A 20,826-nucleotide genomic window follows, 5' to 3' on the forward strand; every position below is an offset into this window, starting at 1 on the left:
AATGGTCTTGCCATCCCCCCTGGGACCATAGCAAGACAGCGCAGCCACCTGAACCTTGATGGAGCTGAGGGAGAGACCCTTCTGAAGTCCATCTTGCAGGAAATCCAACACAATAGGGATTGTGGTAGCGTGTGGATTGGTGCCATAAGTGTCGCACCATGCTTCGAATACTCTCCAGATCCTTACGTAGGTGAGGGATGTGGAAAACTTGCGAGCTCGGAGGAGTGTATCTATCAGGGGCTCCAAGTAACCTCTTTTCTTCAGTCTAGCCCTCTCAATGGCCAGACCGTAAGAGAGAATTGAGCTGGATCCTCGTGAAGGATGAGACCTTGACGTAGAAGGTCCCGGAGAGGAGGCAGGGGAAGGGGCTCCCCTGCCAGTAGTCTTCTCATGTCCGCGTACCAGGGTCTTCTTGGCCAGTCTGGTGCCACCAGAAGAACTAGGCCCCGGTGTTTCTAAATCTTGTGGATGATGGCGCCCAGCAGAGGCCACGGAGGAAAGGCATATAGCAGAGTCCCTGGAGGCCATGGCTGAACCAGGGCATCGATTCCGTGTGAGAACGGATCGCGCTTGCGGCTGAAGTATCTGGGTACCTGAGCATTGGACTTGTCCGCCAATAAATCCATGTCCGGAAACCCCCAGTGATCCACAATCATCTGGAAGGCTGTGGGTGACAGCTGCCACTCTCCCGGATTTAGGCTTTCTCTGCTGAGGAAGTCTGCCGTGGTATTGTCCTTCTCGGCAATGTGGACGGCGGAGATGTCCTGAAGATTCGCCTCTGCCCAAGCCATCAGTGGGGCGATCTCCAGAGATACTTGTCGGCTTCTGGTTCCGCCCTGACGGTTGATGTATGCCCCGTGGTGGCATTGTCGGACATCACTCTGACTGTTCTGTTCTTCAGTCTGTGAGCAAATCGAAGGCATGCCAATTGGACTGCCCGAGCCTCTAGACAGTTGATGTTCCACGCTGACTCTTCTCTGTTCCACCGCCCTTGTGCGGTGAGTCCTTCGCAGTGTGCTCCCCAGCCGCTCAGGCTGGCATCTGTGGTGACCAGAGTCCACGTGGGGGAGGACATCCTCGACCCCCTGCTTGTGTGGTTGGACTGCAACCACCACCATAACTGGGTCCGTACTCCGGCAGGCAGAGGTAGGTGCGTGGAATAGTTCCAGAAACGGGGGCTCCAGCGAGAGAGCAGGGAGCGTTGCAGAGGTCTCATATGGGCCCTTGCCCAAGGTACCACTTCCAGGGTGGATGCCATGAGGCCGAGAACCTGCAGATAATCCCAAGCTATGGGCCGACTGGCTCCCATCAAGTACGGATACGCGTCTGAAGTTTTAACCTTCTCTTGGTAGTGAGACTGACTGTGTCTGCCTGGGTGTCGGACTGTACTCCCAGGTATTCCAGCGACTGGGAAGGCTGTAGGCAACTCTTGCTGAGGTTGATTACCCAGCCCAAGCTTTCCAGAAGGGCGATCACTCTGTCGGTTGTCCAGTGGCTCTCCTCTCGTGATTTCGCCCTGATCAGCCAATCGTCTAGGTAGGGATGAACCAGGATTCCTTCCCTTCTTAGAGCCGCTGCTACCACTACGACCACCTTGGTGAAGGTCCGCGGTGACGTGGCCAACCCGAAGGGCAGAGCCAGGAATTGGAAGTGGCGTCCTAGAACCTTGAAGCGTAGGTAGCGCTGATGATCCGGATGGATCGGGATATGCAGGTAGGCTTCCGACAAGTCTAAGGCCGTGAGGAATTCTCCTGGCTGTACTGCGGTCTTGACGGAGCGCAGAGTTTCCATGCGAAACCTCGGGACCCTTAAGTATCGATTGACTGACTTGAGGTCCAGTACGGGCCGAAAGGTGCCCCTTTCTTGGGTACCATGAAATAAATGGAATAGTGTCCAGAATTCACTTCCCATGCGGGTACTGGGATGATGGCTTTCAAGGACAGGAGCCTCGCCAGGGTAGCTTCCAATGCTGCCGCCTTGTGTATGGGACATGAAGATTCCACAAACCTGTCCGGAGGGAGGTGATGAAAGTCCAGATAATACCCCTCTCGGATGATGGCGAGGACCCACTGGTCCGACGTAATCTCGACCCATCTGGGGTAGAAGAGGGTTAACCTGCCCCCTATGGCCCCGTCCCCCAGATGGATCGGCGGATTCTCATTGTGAGGCGCGGCCAGGACCTGAGCCCGGGCCTGCTCCCCTCTTGCGCTGCTTGGTCCGAAAGGACTGATTCCGGGCCTGAGGACGAGGTGCCTGGTAGCGACTCCTGTAGGGAATGAAGCGCTGGGAGCTTCTACCCCTGGAGGGCCTTGGAAAGGCGCGCTGGTTACTTCTGAACCGATCTTCCGGCAGTCGAGGTACTGGAGGCGCCCCATGTGCTGGCCAGTTTGTCAAGGTCGCTGCCAAACAGGAGAGAGCCCTTAAAGGGCAATCTGTGAGGCGTGTCTTTGAAGGAGCATCGGCTGACCATTTCCGGATCCAGAGCTGCCTCCTGGCGGCTACGGAGGATGAGATCCCCTTGGCTGTTGTCCGGACTAGATCTGATGCAGCATCCGAGAGGAACGAGAGAGAGCTGACTCCATGTCTGCTGCTGGAGCGTTGTTCCTGACCTGTGACAGACAGGAACGCGTCACCACTGTGCAGCAGGTTGCGATCCGCAAAGATAGAGCTGCCACCTCAAAAGTCTGTTTCAGGATGGCGTCTAGTCGCCGGTCATGAGGCTCCTTGAGGGCCGTCCCCCCTTCAACTGGAATGGTAGTGCGCTTGACCACAGCGCTAATCAAGGCGTCCACCTGAGGGCACGCCAGCAGCTCCTGGATAGCCGGTGCCAGGGGGTACATGCCCATCAGGGCCTGACCCCCTTTGAATGACTGATGAAGCAAGAGGGTAGGTGGTCTAAAAGCGCCGTGTGGGCAAACAATGGGTTAGACACCAAAGTAGTCCAAAATTCTTTATTTGAATGGAGACACAAGATTCATACTCTCGCCCGACTCAGGCCGAGTTTCGCCCCCCACGGGGCTGCCTCAGGGGCTACAAAACAATTGTAACATATAAACTAAATTAAACAAAACATATAAATGACCACAGTGATATTACTTTGTCAATAAAAATGGTATTACCTGTATGTAGACTTATGTAAATTCTATATTCAATATATTCTTATAACATTGTTCAAGTGTCTGAAAGTCTGAAAAATAAATCCATTTAATCAATAATTTGAAAAAAAGGCGATATATTAAAAACTAGTAATGATCAAACATTTGTGAAATATTTAAGAATAAGAATCACCACTTCAATAATTTGAGATGAAATACTAAATTAGAAACTTCAAATAGAAAGTAATACATTATATACCAAAAGTAAAATGAGACTCTTGTACTATTATGTAGCACATTTAGTTTGTAATCTAATAGAGTACAAGAGTCTCAGTTTACTTTTGGTATATAATGTATTACTTTCTATTTGAAGTTAATCATATGACATCAATACTAAATGCATTTAATATATGAATTTTACAAAATAACTGGAAGTTTCTAATTTAGTATTTCATCTCAAATTATTGAAGTGGTGATTCTTATTCTTAAATATTTCACCGGGAGTTCGGACTCATCCGGTGAAACCTCCTGGTCCGACTGATCCAGACTGTCTAGCGGCGGGAGGTCCCGCTCACGATATGAGGGTCCAGGAACAGGATCCGCTGGAGCCGCAACCACAGCAGCAGCCGCAGTCGCAGCCACAGCAGGAACCGCAGGGCCTGGACGGGAAGCCGTTTGCATCTGTACAAAGGCATGAATCCCCTTAGAGATCCACCCAGGAAATTGAGGCGGTCTCTAATCGCCGGGGTACAAGATCCCCCGGGATTCCAGATTGGTCGAGACTGCCCGCTAAATCCGGGGTAGCCCCTGGGGAACTGTCAGCAAATCGTGGCTGAGACTGGTCCTGGCCCGAGGGTCCCACGGCCTCCTCACATTGGGCACATAGGGAGTCTGGTTCTTCACTGTGCATGGCTCTAAGCTGGCATGCGGAGCAGAGGCCGAGGGCTTTAATGCCGGAGGCAGGAGGCGCCCCCGCTGAAGACGCTGAGGCGTTCTGTTCCATTGAAAAGTATGCGCTTAATGATATGCGGCAGCAATATACGCTTATTAGAACAGGCGCACAAAATATGCGGCAGCAATATACACTTAATATAACAGGTGCACAATAATATGCGGCAGCAATATACGCTTAATATAACAGGCGCACAATAATATTCGGCAGCAATATACGCTTAATAGAACAGGCGCACAATAATATGCGGCAGCAATATACGCTTAATAGAACAGGCGCACAATAATATGCGGTCAGCAATATACGCTCAATGGTATTCAATATGCTCTCAGCAATATGCGGTTAGCAGTACACGCTGAATGGTATTCAATCTGCTCTCAGCAATAAGCAGTTAGCAATACACGCTCAATGGTATTCAATATGCTCTCAGCAATATGCGGTTAGCAATACACGCTCAATGGTATTCAATCTGCTCTCAGCAATAAGCGGTTAGCAATACACGCTCAATGGGATTCAATGTGCTGTCAGCAATAAGCGGTCAGCAATATACGCACAATAATGTATATAATATGCGCTTAGTCATAGACAGGCGACTATCACGGGCGCTCAATACCTGAACAAGGCCAACAAAATGGCGCCCTCCACGGCGTGCCGCCTACAGGCCACGCCGCCGATCCTCAGTTCCTCGGAGACCAAAAGTAAGAGATGTATGCCTTACCTGATCCTCGGCGCTTCCCGGCTGGAACCCGGGCGGTCTCCGGCTGCGGGGGGAGAGGGCAAGTACCTTCACCGCCGCGTTTGAGGATATGCACCCGCTGCCTCGTCCACGCCGGGACCGAGGCGCCTCGCTCGCCACGCCTGAGCCTCACCCGGGGGCTACGTCCCTGCCGCGATTCGGCCACCGGACCGAGGTCTTAAACCTCCGGGGGATCACGGAAATCACCCCGGGAAACTCAACTGGGGGAGGGACCCCAAGGGTATCACCGCAGGAGTGTGGGGCTCAATGTTGCAGTAGAAATTTAGAAAGTAGAAAGTAGATTGGAAACACACTCAGCGAGCGTGCAGGCTCTCCAAACTGCTTTGGAGACGGAAATTACTGAGTTGCTACACTTCCTGTGGGGGTATATATACCCGTGCTGACGTCAGATCCGTCTCCAACTGCTAGCACGAGCATACTATACCCATTCGTTCTGAGTCCATCTGGCTACACGCCAGGAAATCCTCTTTACTTCATCCCCCCTGCCATTGAAACAGTGAGCTGCGCTGGATATGTATTCCAAGTGAAGTATCAGGTTTAATTGATTCGGGGTAATAACCGCCGTAACAAGCAAGCTACACCCATGCTTATTTGTTTACCCAGACTATGTAATTCATTCCTTGTTGGTTGTTGTCTGATTATAAATCATCTTTACTTCATCCCCCCCTGCCGTTGAAGCAGAGAGCTATGCCGGATATTCATTGAAAGTGAAGTATCAGGCTTATTTGGTTTGGGGTAGTAACCGCCGTAACAAGCAAGCTACTCCCCTGCTTTTTTGTGGATGCAAATCCTTTTTTCCACATTTCCTCTTGCCGTTGAAGCATAGAGCAATGTTGGAGTCACATTAACTGTGTGTATGTTTATTGAATAAGGATATTAACCACCAGCTAGTAGCCGTCATTCCTGCAAGCAAGCCACCCCCATGCCTCTTCTCTTCATTCACATCCTCTAGACTTTATGGATCCACAGTGTTTATCCCACGCCCCTTTGAAATTCTTCACAGTTTTGGTCTTCACCACTTCCTCCGGAAGGGCATTCCAGGCATCCACCACCCTCTCCGTGAAGAAATACTTCCTGACATTGGTTCTGAGTCTTCCTCCCTGGAGTTTTAAATCATGACCCCTGGTTCTGCTGATTTTTTTGCAATGGAAAAGGTTTGTCTGTATCTTTGGAACAGTAAAACCTTTCAAGTATCTGAAAGTTTGAATTATATCACCCCTGCTTCTCCTTTCCTCAGGGTGTACATATTTAGATTCTTCAATCTCTCCTCATAAGTCATTCAATGAAGACCCTCCACCTTTTTGGTCACCCTTCTCTGGATCGCCTCCATCCTGTCTCTTTCCCTTCGGAGATACGGTCTCCAGAACTGAACACAGTACTCCAGGTGAGGCCTCACCAAGGACCTGTATAAGGGGATTATCACTTCCCTTTTCTTACTCTATATTCCTCTCTCTATGCATTCTTCTGGCTTTAACTATCGCCTTATCGCATTGTTTCGCCGACTTCAGATCATTAGAGACTATCACCCCAAGGACTCTCTCCTGCTCCGTACATATCAGCCTTTCTCCCCCCATCGAGTACAGTTCTTTTGGATTTCCACATCCCATATGCATGACTCTGCACTTCTTGGCTTTGAATCTCAGCTGCCATATCTTTGACCACTCTTCCAGCTTCCTTAAATCCCGTCTCATTCTCTCTAGTCCTTCCTGCATGTCCACTCTGTGGCAGATCTTACTGTCATCCGCAAAAAGACAAACCTTACCTTCTATCCCGTCCGCAATGTCGCTCACAAAGATATTGAACAGGATCGGTCCCAACACCGATCCCTGCGGCCCTCCACTTAACACCGCTCTCTCTTCAGAGTAAGTTCCATTTACCATCACACATTGTTTTCTGTCTGTCAACCAGTTTGCAATCCAGGCCACCACCTCGGCACTCACGCCTAAGCTTCTCATTTTAATCACCAGTCTCCTGTGCGGGACCATATCAGAAGCGTGGCTGAAATCCAAGTAGATGATGTATTATCAATGTATTATCAACTATGTCACCTAGATCTTTTTCCTGGATAGTAGCTCCTAATATGCAATCTAACATCGTGTAACTACAGCATGGGTTATTTTTCCCTATATGCAACACCTTGCACTTGTCCACATTAAATTTCATCTGCCATTTGGATGCCCAGTCTTCTAGTCTCATAAGGTCCTCCTGCAATTTATCACAATCCAGCTGTGATTTAACTACTCTGAATAATTTTGTATCTACAAATTTGATTACCTCACTCTTCATATTCTTTTCCAGATCATTTATAAATATATTGAAAAGCACTGGTCCAAGTACAGATCCCTGAGGCACTCCACTGTTTACCTTTTTCCACTGAGAAAATTGACCATTTAATCCTACTCTTGTTTCCTGTCTTTTAACCAGTTTGTAATCTATGAAAGGTCATCGCCTCCTCTCCTATGACTTTTTAGTTTTCTTAGAAGCCTTTCATGAGGGACTTTTTCAAACACTTTCTGAAAATCCAAGTACACTACATATACTGGTTCACCCTTTTCCACATGTTTATTAACCCCTCAAAAAAATGAAGCAGATTTGTGAGGCAAGACTTCCCTTGGGTAAATTCATGCTGACTGTTTTCCATTAAACAATGTCCGTCCAGGTGATTTGCTACTCTTTAGGTTGCCAATCTAGCCTACTACATCTTCCAGGTTTACGGTGATTTGGTTCAGTTAATCTGACTCATCACCCTTGAAAACCATCTCTGGAACCAATATCTCCTCAACATCCTCATTAGTAAACACAAAAGCAAAGAATTAATTTAGTCTTTCTGCAATGGCCTTATCTTCCCTAAGAGCCCCTTTAACCCCTTAGTCATCTAATGTCCAACAGACTCCCTCACAGGTTTCTTGCTTCGGATACATTTAAAAGAGTTTTTTAATGAGTGTTTGCCTCTATGGCCAACTTCATTTCAGTTTCTCTCAGCCTGCCTATTTTTTTCCTATTTTCTTCAGATGGATCTTTCTGCCAGTTTTTGAAGGATGTTTTTTTGGCTAAAATAGCCACTTTCACTTCATCTTTTAACCATGCCGGTAATCGTTTTGCCTTCCTTCCATTTTTCTTAATGCATAGAATACATCTGGACTGCGGCTTCTAAGACTGTATTTTTAAACAGTGTCCATGCCTGTTGTATATTTTTAACCTTTACAGCTGCAATTTCAGTTTTTTTCTAACTATTTTCCTCATTTTTTCAGTTTCCCTTTTGAAAATTTTGTGTTAGAGCCATAAATTTACATATTGTCCCCCTTCCAGTCACTAGTTCAAATTTGATCATGTTATAATCACTATTGCCAAGTGGCCCCACCACTGTTACCTCTCACCAAATCCTGTGTTCCACTAAGAATTAAATCTAAAATAACTCCCTCTCTCATTGGTTCCTGAACCAATTGCTTCATGAAGCAGTTGTTTATTTCCATCCAGGAACTTTCTCTAGCATGTCCTGATGTTACTTTTACCTAGCTAATATTGGGGTAATTGAAACCTCCCATTATTACTGTACTGCCAAATTGATTAGCTTCCCTGATTTCTCTTAGCATTTCATCATCTGTCTGACCATTTTGGCCAAGTGGACGGTAGTATACTCCTATTACTTTACTCTTACCCAACACACATGGGATTTCCACTCATATAAAATGAGCAGTTATTCTTTTGTATGATCTTTATCCTGTTGGACTTTATACCCTCTCAGATATAAAGTGCCACACCCCCACCAAGTTGATCCTCCCTATCATTGCGATATAATTTAAACCCTAATATAGCACTGATCCTTTGGTTATCCTCCTTCCACCAGGTCTCTGAGATGCCAATTATGTCTATCTCATCATTAACTGTTATACACTCTAACTCTCCCATCTAACATCTTAAACTTCTGGTATTGGCATACAGACATTTCAAAGTGTGTGTTTTGTTTGTATTAACAACCTGCTTTTCAGTTGATAGGGATAATTTGGAATTCTTTAGCTCAGGTGATTCTTTTCTTACAGGCACAAAGGGATTACGTTTCCTTGTATGTGTGTATTTATTTATTTAAAAGTAGTTTAAATACTGCTTTTACAACAAGTGACAGTCAAAACGGTTTACAATTGGTAGCATACATAAAATACATTAAAACGTAAATCATTAAACAGTTAAAAAATAAACAGGAATGACATAATTACAGTAATGAACTAGTTGGGCAAAAGAAAAAAGAAGAGAGAAAAAAAAACAATAGGAACCACTCTGTTGGCATACCCTAAATCTCCTGTTTCATTAGTATCCTTCAAGAATACATTTCTCCAAACCATGCACTGCTGAGTGACTGTCTGCTTTCCTCCTTGTTCTAGTTTAAAAGCTGTTCTATCTCCTTTTTAAAAGTTAGCACCAGCAGCCTGGTTCCACTCTGGTTAAGGTGGTGCCCGTTCTTTTGGGAAAAGTCTCCTCCCTTCCCTAAAATGTTCCCTAGTTCCTTTCAAAAATGAATCCCTCTTCCCTGCACCATCATCTCATCCACTCATTGAGACTCCGGAGCTCTGCCTGCCTCTTGGGACCTGCGCATGGAACAGGGAACATTTCAGAGAATGCCACCCTGGAGATTCTGGATTTCAGCTTTCTACCTAAAATCCTAAATTTGGCTTCCAGAACCCCACATTTTACTACTATGTTTGGAGAGCAAACTTTTGAAAGCTCATCTTTTTATTCTGACTTTTACACTATGATATTTGTGATATGATTTTCAGTCTGTATGTTGCGGATTGCATACTTTGCCTTTTGACTTGCTGTTAAACAATGTTAGGCAATGGTGTCGTCATATGGTGGCTGTTTTAAATTTGTTTTAGTAGTATTGTTGTTTTGATGATATTGTAAGATTTTGCTTTGCTTAATGATCATCATCTTGAACTTCCATTAAGAGATTAATGAAATTTAAATAAATACAATCTTGGTGGTCTGTTTTTGCAATTTCAAAGATACTTTTTTTTTAAATTTAGTAAATATGCAATCCTTTGCCAGGCATTAAATCAAAATAAGTTTTACTGATGAATTAGCAGGTGCTGTTGAAAGTTCAGACATGAGTAGCTCTGTGCATGTTCTACGAGCAGTTACATATGGAAGGGTTTAGAGAAGATCAGAACTTGAGCATGGGTTAAAGGTCCAGAAATTTGACCTGCAAATCACAATGGAGGATTTGTAAGGGCTCTTCATCAAATTTAAAACGCAGAGGAAATTCTAGAGAGATAAGAGGAGACTCAAATTGTCATCTTTTCATGGTTCTAGCTGCATGACCTCTCTTCTGCAGCAAAATACAAGATCCATTTACAGCTAATGGCATAAAAATAGTTGCAGGCTTTGTTGAACCTGATATCTAATTCCAAAGGAGAGAAAGAAAAAGAGAGGTATTGCATTATTAATGTCCCTGCTGATGCAAATGGATTGTCATCTCTGTAAGCAGTATCCTTATTATCAGCACACCGATAAAATCCCAGATCCTCTGGTACTTTGAAGGAAGCGGGTAAGAGCAGCAATCATATTTCTATTGATACTGCAGGCAAATGACCACAGTAATGAGCGGGAAGACACCTAAAGATACTAACAATGAAGAGAAAAATCCAGTATAGCAATCTGAATCTGCAATATTCTAAAAACAGCAGCACAGTGTTGGAGAAGGAAGTTAAATAGGGCTCTGAGGTGCGGGTGTCTTAGAAAAAAAACACAACAGTGTCCATAGCAGACATGGGTATTCCTACTTTCCTCAGTTGGAGGATCTTTTCAACTTTGCAGCCTACACTTTGATCTGGACATAGGATTTCAGGCAGCTGATGGAACGGGTAGGTAGGATAGGCAGGGCCGGTGCAAGGGGATTTGGCACCCTAGGCGAGCCTTCTCCCTTGCGCCCCCCCCGTTGCGCCGCTACCCCCCGGTCTCGGCCCCGATTCCTACCTCATTCCCAATCACGCCCGCTGTGTGATTTTTCCGGTCACAAGCAGGTTGGGCACTGCTCGCGGCCCGCCAAATCTCCACTCCTCTTTGCCGCCGCTTGCAGCCCTATATGACTCGCACCCAGTGGCGCACCAAGGGTCTCCGGCACCCAGGGGCCAATGCATTTGTGTGGCTCTCCAGCATCGCCCCCTTAATCCTTCTTGTACTAATGCTTAAGGTCACAGAAAATCAGTGGCATCTCTAGACAGAAGAATTTGGTGGGGGGGGGGGGGGGGGGAGCCAAAATGACATTTCTTCATCACACACACCTCTATAGATAGCATGGATCCTGCTTTCAAATTGGTTATTAAAAAAAAGTGTTAATAAAAAAGTCCAAAGGCTCTTCTGGGTAATTTTAAAAAGCTGGCCAGTTTCACACTATAAAATTATTTGATAGCCTCATTCAACTAATTCTATATGGCTATGAGAGTGAAGTCAGGAATATATAGGAAGGAACAGAATGTCAATATAAATCCTGCATCTTCAGTTCTCTAACTCTGTGCATCCACTGAAATTCCCCTAAACAATGGAGCATGGATGTTTCCCTTACAGCCCATCATACTAAAAGATATTCTCAAATTCTGGTGTCACCTCACAGCAACAGCAGCACAAACACCTTCCACTGCCAGACACATTGTGAACTAACAGAAAACCCCGCAAAAAAGGACATTCAAAATCTATACTGCAATCCCATCGTAACATAACAGTAATAACACCAAGGACTCAAACAACAATAACCCTACCTTTGAAAAAGCAAGGGTAAATATTAGGGATGTGAATCGTTTTTTGACGATTTAAAACAATCGTCAGATATATTTTAAATCGTCAAAAATCATTAGAGCCGCGATACAATAATAATTCCCCCGATTTATCGTCAAAAATCGTAAATCGGGGGGGGGGGGGGGGGGGCGGGAAAACCGGCACACCAAAACAACCCTAAAACCCACCCCGACCCTTTCAAACAAATCCCCCACCCTCCCGAACCCCCCCAAAATGTTTTAAATTACCTGGGGTCCAGTGGGGGGGGGGTGTCCCGGCGCAATCTCCCGCTCTCGGGCCACGGCTGCATTAATAGAAATGGCGCCGGTGGCCCTTTGCCCTTACCATATGACAGGGCAAAGGTAGCGCCGGCGCCAATTTGGTTCCTGGAACCCGATGTCACGAGTGCAGGAGATCGCTCCTGGACCCCCGCTGGACCCCAGGGACTTTCGGCCAGCTTGGGGGGGCCTCCTGACCCCCACAAGACTTGCCAAAAGTCCAGCGGGGGTCCGGGAGCGACCTCCTGCACGCGGGCCCTATTGCCAATATTCAAAATGGCGCCGGTGCTACCTTTGCCCTCACTATGTCATACGGGCGACGTCGGCCCATATGACATAGTGAGGGCAAAGGTAGCGCCGGCGCCATTTTGAATATTGGCAATAGGGCCCGCGTGCAGGAGGTCGCTCCTGGACCCCCACACCACACAGCAAACCACCTCCATTTCAGGCCATAAGACTTCCTGGTGTAAGGCTTCCTGGAGGCTACCAGGAACCAAGAAACATCCTCTGACAGGTCAGGGGGCTGCAAGATCAGCCTCTCAAAATCAGCCTGGCACAGCCTGCCCTGATCCTGCATGACAAGGTCCGGGAAGGTCCCCAGACTGATCAGGTCCCTGATAGAGAGATCCTGCAGGAATGGGAATGAAATCTGCCTCGATCAATGAGGGGCTGTGAGGATCATGGTTCCCTTATCCTACCAGAGCTTCAGGAGAGTCTTCATCACCAGATGAAGCGGGGGATATGCGTTCAGGAGGCCCCTGCCCCAATGGTGGGCAAAGGCATCTGTGGCAGGGAGCAGAATTTTTTCACCTTGCTGTTGCAGGGAGAGGTGAAGAGATCCACGTCTGATGTTTCCCAGCAGCGGAAGATCCAGTCTGCTACCACCTGATTCAGGGACCATCCCTGGGGTCGGAAGGCCTGATTGAGGCAGTCCGCCACCACATTCTCCATCCCCACAAGGTATACGGCTCAGAGGAGCGTGCCCTGAGACCGAGCCCATGACCAAATCTGAACCGCTTCTCGACACAGGAGGAACGATCCCATACCTCTCTGTTTGTTGATGTACCACATTGCCACCTGGTTGTTGGTCTGAATCAAGACTGCCTAGTTGGACAAGTGATCCCAGATGCCCAAAGCGCATAATGAATCGCTCAAAGCTCCAGGAAGTTGATGTGGCACTGAGCTTCCTGAGCAGACCACAGGCCCTGCTTGCATAGGTCCTCCACATGGGCACCCCACTCCAGGGTCAACGCATCTATGGTGAGTAGAATTTGGGAAGGAGAGACTGGAAAGGAATCCCCTGTTCCAAATTGGGCAGACTATCCCACCAAGATAAGGAGGCCTGGAACGGCGGAATAACGTAGTTGCGCATGTGGAGGTTCTGGGTAGCTGACATCACCGGGACCACAGAGTCCATTGAGCTCTGCGCATATGCAAGTGAGTCAAAGATGTAAGATGGACAGTGGCCGCCATGTGATCCAGAAGAGTGGAGCATGAGAGAGGCTGAAACCTGTGGCCTCTGGCGAACCAGACCCGTGAGGGATGCCAGTGCAAGCACCCAAGGGGCAGATAGGCTCTGGCCTGAGCCTATGTCCAGCCGGACACTGATGAAGCTCAACTGCAGCAACAGGGTCAGATGGGACTTTGGGTAGTTGATGACGAACCTGAGGGACTCCAACACCCGAACAGTCAAGGGCAGAGACCAGTGCAGCCCATGGCATTGCCAAGGCCCTTGGTTCCACAACTGGCGTTCCCCAGTCCAGTTCCAGGTCCTTCGGGGGCCTTGGTGCCCAAACCGCAGAGCCTGGGAAGGGGCCCTCCACTGGTGACACCGGGTGATCTCAGTGAAGAAGATACCCCATATGATCAGTGGGGGGATATCTCCGAGTCCTTGACCAAAGACTCTGGGGATCTTCCCTCAGACCCGTCTCCAGAGGAGCAGCACCAGACCCCACCTGAGGACTTAATCTTTGCGGGATTTGTGTGGACTATGGCAGAAAACATTCCGTTCCAGCTTCTGATGGAAGAAGATGCCAGGCATAAGATACTAAAGGTTCTCCAGAGGGTGCAGGGGCGGGGCTGGCAGCTCGATGCCCTAAAGGGTTCAGATCATTGCCCATTGCACCCTACAATCCAAAATTGGAAGTCCACCAAAGACAGGATGGACAGAGGAGGGGGGGGGGGAATCTCCAGATCTCCCTTGGATTCCCAAGGGAGATCGGTGCCCAGCACCTGCATCGGTAGGGAACACCTAGGACTCCCAGGTTTGATGGAGGTTAATGCCTCCTCTCTGCGGGGTTGTTTCTGGAGCATTACAACTGAGGCCAGCCCGAGACTAGTGCCATGCAAAGAAAGTGACCACTGACGATACTTCTATGACCTCCCTTGGTGCTTGGCCTGGTCTTTCCCTGGTGCCAAGGAGAATGGAGACAATGATGACGGCCGATCTCCAGCCCCTCTCCAGAGGGGGCCCCGGAGGGGGAGTGGACAGCGAGGGCTCGGTATCTATCAGTTCCCCGCAGCCTCTTGGAGTCAAAGGTTCAGATTTCTTAGAACAAGAGATTTTCCATCTTGTCCAACTGGACGCGATGCCTTTGGGAGTCATCTGGTCATAAAAACAACACCCCCAGATGTCATGCAATGTCCCCAGGCAGAGAATACAAACCTCAAGCAAATCTGTGATGGACATGGTCCGCAGATACTGGAGGCACTGCGAAAACCCAACGATGCCATAGCAAAATGTACCTATCAAGCGGTCAGTGCCCAGCAGACACCGAGAGCGAGACACACCAGGAATTGACTGCAAAGAAGGGAAATAAAGCTTACCGTGCTGCCTACTAACTACAAGGCAGGCAAAGTCGGAACTGACCAAGATTTTCAAGACGATGGCTCCATGGAAAAGAAGAGACTGAAGGGGGGATCCCGCGTGGATGCATGGATAGTGGCATGCTCATTGTGCCGGTCAAAGTTTCTAGAAATTTTGACGTTTTCCATACTGCTAATAATTAAGTTGACTTAGGGCATAGTCACTGCTATTACTGGCATCAGTAGCATGGGATCTACTTAGTGTTTTGGTACTTGCCAGGTACTTATAGCCTGGATTGGCCACTGTTGGAAACAGGAAGCTGGGCTTGATGGACCCTTGGTCTGACCCAGTATTGCAATTTCTTATGTTCTTATGACACTGCCTTCCCCGACTCCTTTCTGCTTACTGTTAATGAATGAGACGCACCTGACCATAAAACGCACCTAGGATTCAGAGCGGGAAAATTTTTAAAAAATGGTGTGCTAAACCGGCTCTTTTCCCGGGCGTCTGTGCGTCTTATGGAGCAAATTAGAGGAGGGCATAAAAATTTTTTTTGTCCCCATTTCATTTTCGGGTCTGGGGAGGGCCATTTCTGTCCACTCCCTGAATCAGAAAACTTTTATCGTTCTCTTTGGAAAGGAAACAAACAAAAAAAAAAAAACCCCTTCCCAACCCTTTAAATTTAATTAACTACAACCCCTATCTTCCTGACCCCCCCCCCCCAAAGACTTGCCAAAAGTCCCTAGAGGTCCATCGGGGGTCCGGGAGCGATCTCCTGTACTTGGGCCGTCGGCTGCCAGTATTCAAAATGGCGCCGATAGCCTTTCCCTTACTATGTCACAGAGGCTACAGGTGCCATTGGTCGGCCCCTGTCACATGGTAGGAGCAATGGACGGCCCATGGCCAGTTTTTTGGGTTTTTTTTAATATTCGCTTCATAAGACGCACAGACATTTTCCCCCCTCTTATGGAGCAAAAAATACGGTAGTTTCCTCCTCATTTCTATTCTTCCCCGCTGCTTAATGGTGACTTGCATGTTGTCAGTTTATTGCTTAGCATCCTTCATAATTCATTGTTTGAAAGACTTGTGATGTGAGAGGAATCCAAACATTTCTAATGTCTTGTTTTAATGTTTGTGTCTTGCAGCCAACAAGCGAGGATGACCTTTGCCCTATTTGTTATGCACATCCAATTTCAGCAGTATTCCAACCGTGCTCCCACAAATCCTGCAAGTAAGGGACTTCAGTCCTCTCTTTTCTCTTTCAGCAGCATTCTGTCTCTACCTTTGCCAGTGTGTGAAATAATGCACAGTGTGTCAGGACTCCTGGACTTGCCATTGCCACACAAGTAACACACAGTGTGTCGGGACCCCTTGCCACACAAGTAACACACAGTGTGATGGGAATCCTACTCACCACTGGCATGCAAGTAATACACAGTATGACAGGACTTCTGGACTCAACACACACAATACAGATAGAAAGTGTCAGTATATTTGAGAAAGCAAACATGGACAAAATGAATAAAGTTATGATGAAGAGAAGCCAGGTTTTAAGATTTAAAAGCAACCTCAAAGGCAGGTTTTAGGAATGACTTGGCATGATACACCAAATCAGGAAGGAGTTCCAGACCCATGGCACAGTAAAATAAAAAACACAAGAGTCTGGCATTAGCGATGGAAAACGGTACAGCTAAAAGTAGCTTGCTTGATGAATCTATACGAAGATGTTAGGTAGATTTATATATTCTTCTAGCTCAAGAGTACTTGTGAGAAATATCTGCATACATCAAGGCAGTACATGCAAATAAATCTTATGCATATTCATTAGAGATCCTGAAAACCTGTCTAGCTGGGGGCCTTAAGGACAAGTTTGAACACCCCTGTTCTAGCTACAGAGGGAATACATAATGGAGAAATTACTTACTTGAAAATTTCATTTTCCTTAGTGTACACAAATGGACTCAGGACCAGGAGATGGAGCAAGCTGACTTCACAGTATATATAACCCTGCAGTGACTGCAGCCTGCCAGTATTCTCTTGAAAAGCAACTGTGGACAAAAACTTGATTAAAAACAGATAACCAGAAACTGTACTAAACCAACCATAAACACTAAACTCACATAAGATTCTAGGTACCCCACGCTAGGGACCGGATGAACACTTACCAGTAATCCTTTGGGACCTAGAGCCTCACAAGGAGGACTATTGACACACTCATGCAGCAACAGAGGGAGGGAAGCTGAGTAAATCAGGCAGGATAAGGCCTCAAGACAAGCTCAGAAATCCAACGTGCAGAACATATAGCCACCAGGTTGTAGTCTTCAAAGTCTACAACCATAAGGAAAGGCTACTCGATGGTCAGAACATAGGGCCCGCCAAATAGTCCAGCACCAAATTAAGACTCCACAATGGAACCAGTAACCTCAAGGGAGACCTAAGGTGCTTCACTCCCTTCAAAAATCCCTTCCACATCAGGATGAAACAACAAGGAAACACCATTCACCAGGTCTCTGAAACAGGCAAGAGTTGCAACCTGCACCTTTAAAGAATTAAGGGCCAAGCCTTTATGCAATCTATCCTGCAAAAAAATCCAGAATGAGAGGGATCTTAACTGAACGAGGAAGAACACCCGCTCCTCACACCAGGCCTCAAAAACTCTCCAATCTCACACATAAGCCAAGGAAGTGGAGAACTTGTGAGCGCGGAGAAAAGTAGCAATTGCCATTGAGGAATAACCATGCTTTAACAGGTGAGCCCTCTCAAGGGCCAAACCTTAAGACAGAATCGAGTCAGATCGTTGTGAAGAACCAGTCCCTGCTGAAGCAGATCCATATGCGGTGTAAGACAAAGGGAGAGTCTCCAATAGGAGTCATTGCAAATCTACATACCAAGGATGCCTGGGCTAGTCCTACGCCACCAGGAGTACTAGCCCCCTGTGGCCTTCGATCTTTCAAATTATCCTGCCCAGTAAGGGTCATGCAGGAAAGGCATAAAGCAAGATTGTCTATAACCAGGGACCATGGATCTCTCCTGCGACTGTAGAAGCAAGGAAACTTCATATTCGAGAAGTCGCAGCAGGTCTAGGAACTGAAGGCCCCACTGAGCCACGATCAGCTGAAATACCTCTGCTTGTAACACCCACTCTCCTGCATCTAGACTTCCTGCTGATAAAGTCTGCTCTTACATTGTCTTTTGCTTCAGTTTGAGAGCCAAGATCATCTGCAGATGACCTTCTGCCCATTCCATCAGCTGGTCTATTTCCTGTGACACTTGCTGGCTCTTGGTTCCTCCCTGGCGACTGATATAGGACACCATCGTCACGTTGTCCGACATCACGTGAACTGCTTGATTCTGCAGCCTGTGCCTGAACTCAAGCATGCCGGCCTTACCGCCCGGGCTTCCAGGCAATTGATGTTCCAGTGGGACTCTTCGGCATTCCAGCGCCCCTGGGCCGTTAACCCCAGACAGTGAGCCCCTCTACTGTGGAGACTTGCATCTGTCATGAGTACCAACCAGGTCAGAGAGGACAAGGAAACTCCTTTTCTCATATGATCCTCCTGTAACCACCACTGGAGGCAGGATAAGATTTCCATCGGCAAGTGGAGCTGAACTGCATAATCCTTAGACTGCAGGTTCCAACAAAATAACATAGAGCGCTGAAGAGGACCCACATGCGCCCTTGCCCACGCCACCACTTCCAGGGTAGCTACCATCAAGCCAAGTACCTGTAGGTAAGACCATACCATCAGGCATATGGTGTTCATCAACTGACGCACTTGAGACATCAATCTCTGGTTCCAAACTTCTGGTAGGAAAACTCTGTCCTGTCCCATGTCGAACTGGACCCCAGATACTCCAATGACTGGGATGGTTGAAGATTTCTCTTGGTCAGGTTCACCCCCAACTGAGCTCCTGCAATAAGGAGATCGCCTTGTGTGTCACCAGGCGGCTCCCTTCCTGAAACTTGGCTTGAATCAGCCAGTCGTCCAAATACGGGTGCACCAGGATTCCTTATTTCCATAAGACCGCTGCTACCACCACCATAATCTTGGAAAATGTTCTGGGAGTGGTTGCTAGACCAAAAGGCAGCATCCAAAACTGAGAATGGTGCTCCAAAACTGCAAAGCATGGAAAGCATTGGTGTTCCAATCAGATGGGAATATGAAGGTAAGCCTCTGACAGATCCAAGGAGATCAGAAATTCCCCCAACTGCACCGCCATTATTATACAGCGTAAATTTTCCATTTGAAAATGAGCTACCTTCAAATGATGGTTGACCCTCTTGAGATCCAAGATGGGGTGAAAGGAGTACTCCTTCTTGGGCACTACAAAATAAATGGAATATCGCCCTATACTTTCTTGAGATGTGGGCACCAGAACCACAGCCTGAGGAGCCTTTGAAACATGAACTCCACTGCCTGCTGCTTCTGCAGGGAGTAGCAAGGAACACCATGAACATGTCCCAAGGAATTCTGCAAAATTTCATTGCATACCCTTCGCGTATCACCTCCAGGACCCACTGGTCCAATGTGATCTTGACCCACTTCTGATAAAAGAGAGACATTCCCTTATTTCCTTTTCTCCTAGGACAAGCAGGATTGTAGTCCTCACATATGGGGTGACATCATCAGGATGGAGCCCAATCATGAAATACTTTTGTCAAAGTTTCTAGAACTTTGACTGGCACACTGAGCATGTCCAGCATGCCACTAACCCTGCTATCCAGCAGGGGTCCCCCTTCAGTCTCTTTTTTTCCATGCAGCAGTTGCCTCATGGTTTTCAGGAGCTCTGTGAGAATTCCTCACAAACTTTCCTCACTGAATGTTTTCTAAAAATTCCAAAACTTTTTCCCCGTCCTCGGGGTCCCCCATTGACTACCGACCTCCGCCAATGCCAGTAAGTTTTACCTTGTTCTTTGCAGTTGGTTCCTAGCCGTGCTTCCATCAGTGCCTGACGACCACCGACCGTGCACCGCCCTTCTTTTTGAAAAATGGCGACCGGTTTTCGAAAGTGCCCCGAGTGTCCGAGGACTATGTCCATTATGGACCCTCATGATGTTTGTGTCCTATGCTTGGGGCCTTCCCATGATGTCCAACGGTGCACTAACTATGCCCAGATGACTCCAAAAGGCCGCCGAGCCCACTTAGATAAGATAGAACACCTATTCAAATCGAAGCGCGTGTCTCCGTCCACTCCGGCCAAGAGTACACAGAGTCGAAAACTTTCGTCTTCATTGACCCAGTCACCAACGATGTCTCAACGCCATCGAGACACCAGTGACCAGCTGTCACCGGCATTTTCACGCTCGAAGACATCGACATCTTCGTCCTCTGTGCCAGGGAAGGATTGGACCGAGCATCAAGGAAAGCACCGTCATCGACACAGACGTGAGCCTTCATCTGATGCCGGCACCGACAAGACATCGGCATCGATGGAACTGCCATCTAAGAAGTCCCAGGGAGAGGAGCTCCCATCCTCCTCTGGACCCGGGACACCAAGGCGTACCCCACCTGCACCAGTGCTGGGAGCCAAGACTCCACAGATTCATGTGAACCCTCCGGCAATGTCTACTGAGCATCCAACCCCAGCCGCTGTGTTACCAACACCAGCTTTCCGGGAGGAATTGGACCGGATGGTCCAAGAGGCAGAACTTCAGGCGCTTCGAGGATTCCAGTCACCACTGGCGCCCACTCCCATGCCGACGCCTGATCCGGTGCCTACCATGCTGGCTCCACTCCTCGAGCGATTGGATACCCTGATCGGTGCACTTCCTTCAGTGCCCGTTCCTTCGATGCCATCAGCGCCACAGACACCGATCCTGATTCCCTTGTCCTCAGATGAGGAACAATTTTTACTGATGCCAGAGCTGATTCCAGGACCATCGGGTTTACTACCACCCCGACGTCCATCGAAAATGCCGATGCCATTGGTGCCTTCACCGTTCTCGATGCCGGTTCCTCCTGTTTCGGGTCCTCCAGATCTGGCTGGATTTGAACCACTTCCTCCATCTGAAGGCCCGCAGGGTGGAGGAGATCCACCATATGATCCCTGGGGTGATGATTCCTCTGACACTCAGGACTCTGAAGAACTTCTGTCAGAGCCTTCACCCCCAGAAGAGCACCGCTGCTCCCCTCCTGAAGACCTTACATTTGCCAACTTCATTAAAGAGA

General features: G+C 47.8%; 1 protein-coding gene across 2 annotated transcripts in view; it reads left to right on the plus strand.

Moving 5' to 3' along the window:
• Positions 1-20,826, plus strand: part of RNF123 (ring finger protein 123) — a 454,378-nt gene that overhangs the window by 425,830 nt on the left and 7,722 nt on the right. For both annotated transcript variants that reach the window (XM_029599662.1, XM_029599663.1), the window contains exon 38: positions 15,802-15,887. In XM_029599662.1, the coding sequence (XP_029455522.1) occupies positions 15,802-15,887 (86 nt within the window). The remainder of the gene's footprint in view (positions 1-15,801; positions 15,888-20,826) is intronic.

Source organism: Rhinatrema bivittatum, chromosome 4 (assembly GCF_901001135.1).
Source record: "Rhinatrema bivittatum chromosome 4, aRhiBiv1.1, whole genome shotgun sequence".
In the NCBI taxonomy this organism is placed as follows: Eukaryota; Metazoa; Chordata; class Amphibia; order Gymnophiona; family Rhinatrematidae; genus Rhinatrema; species Rhinatrema bivittatum.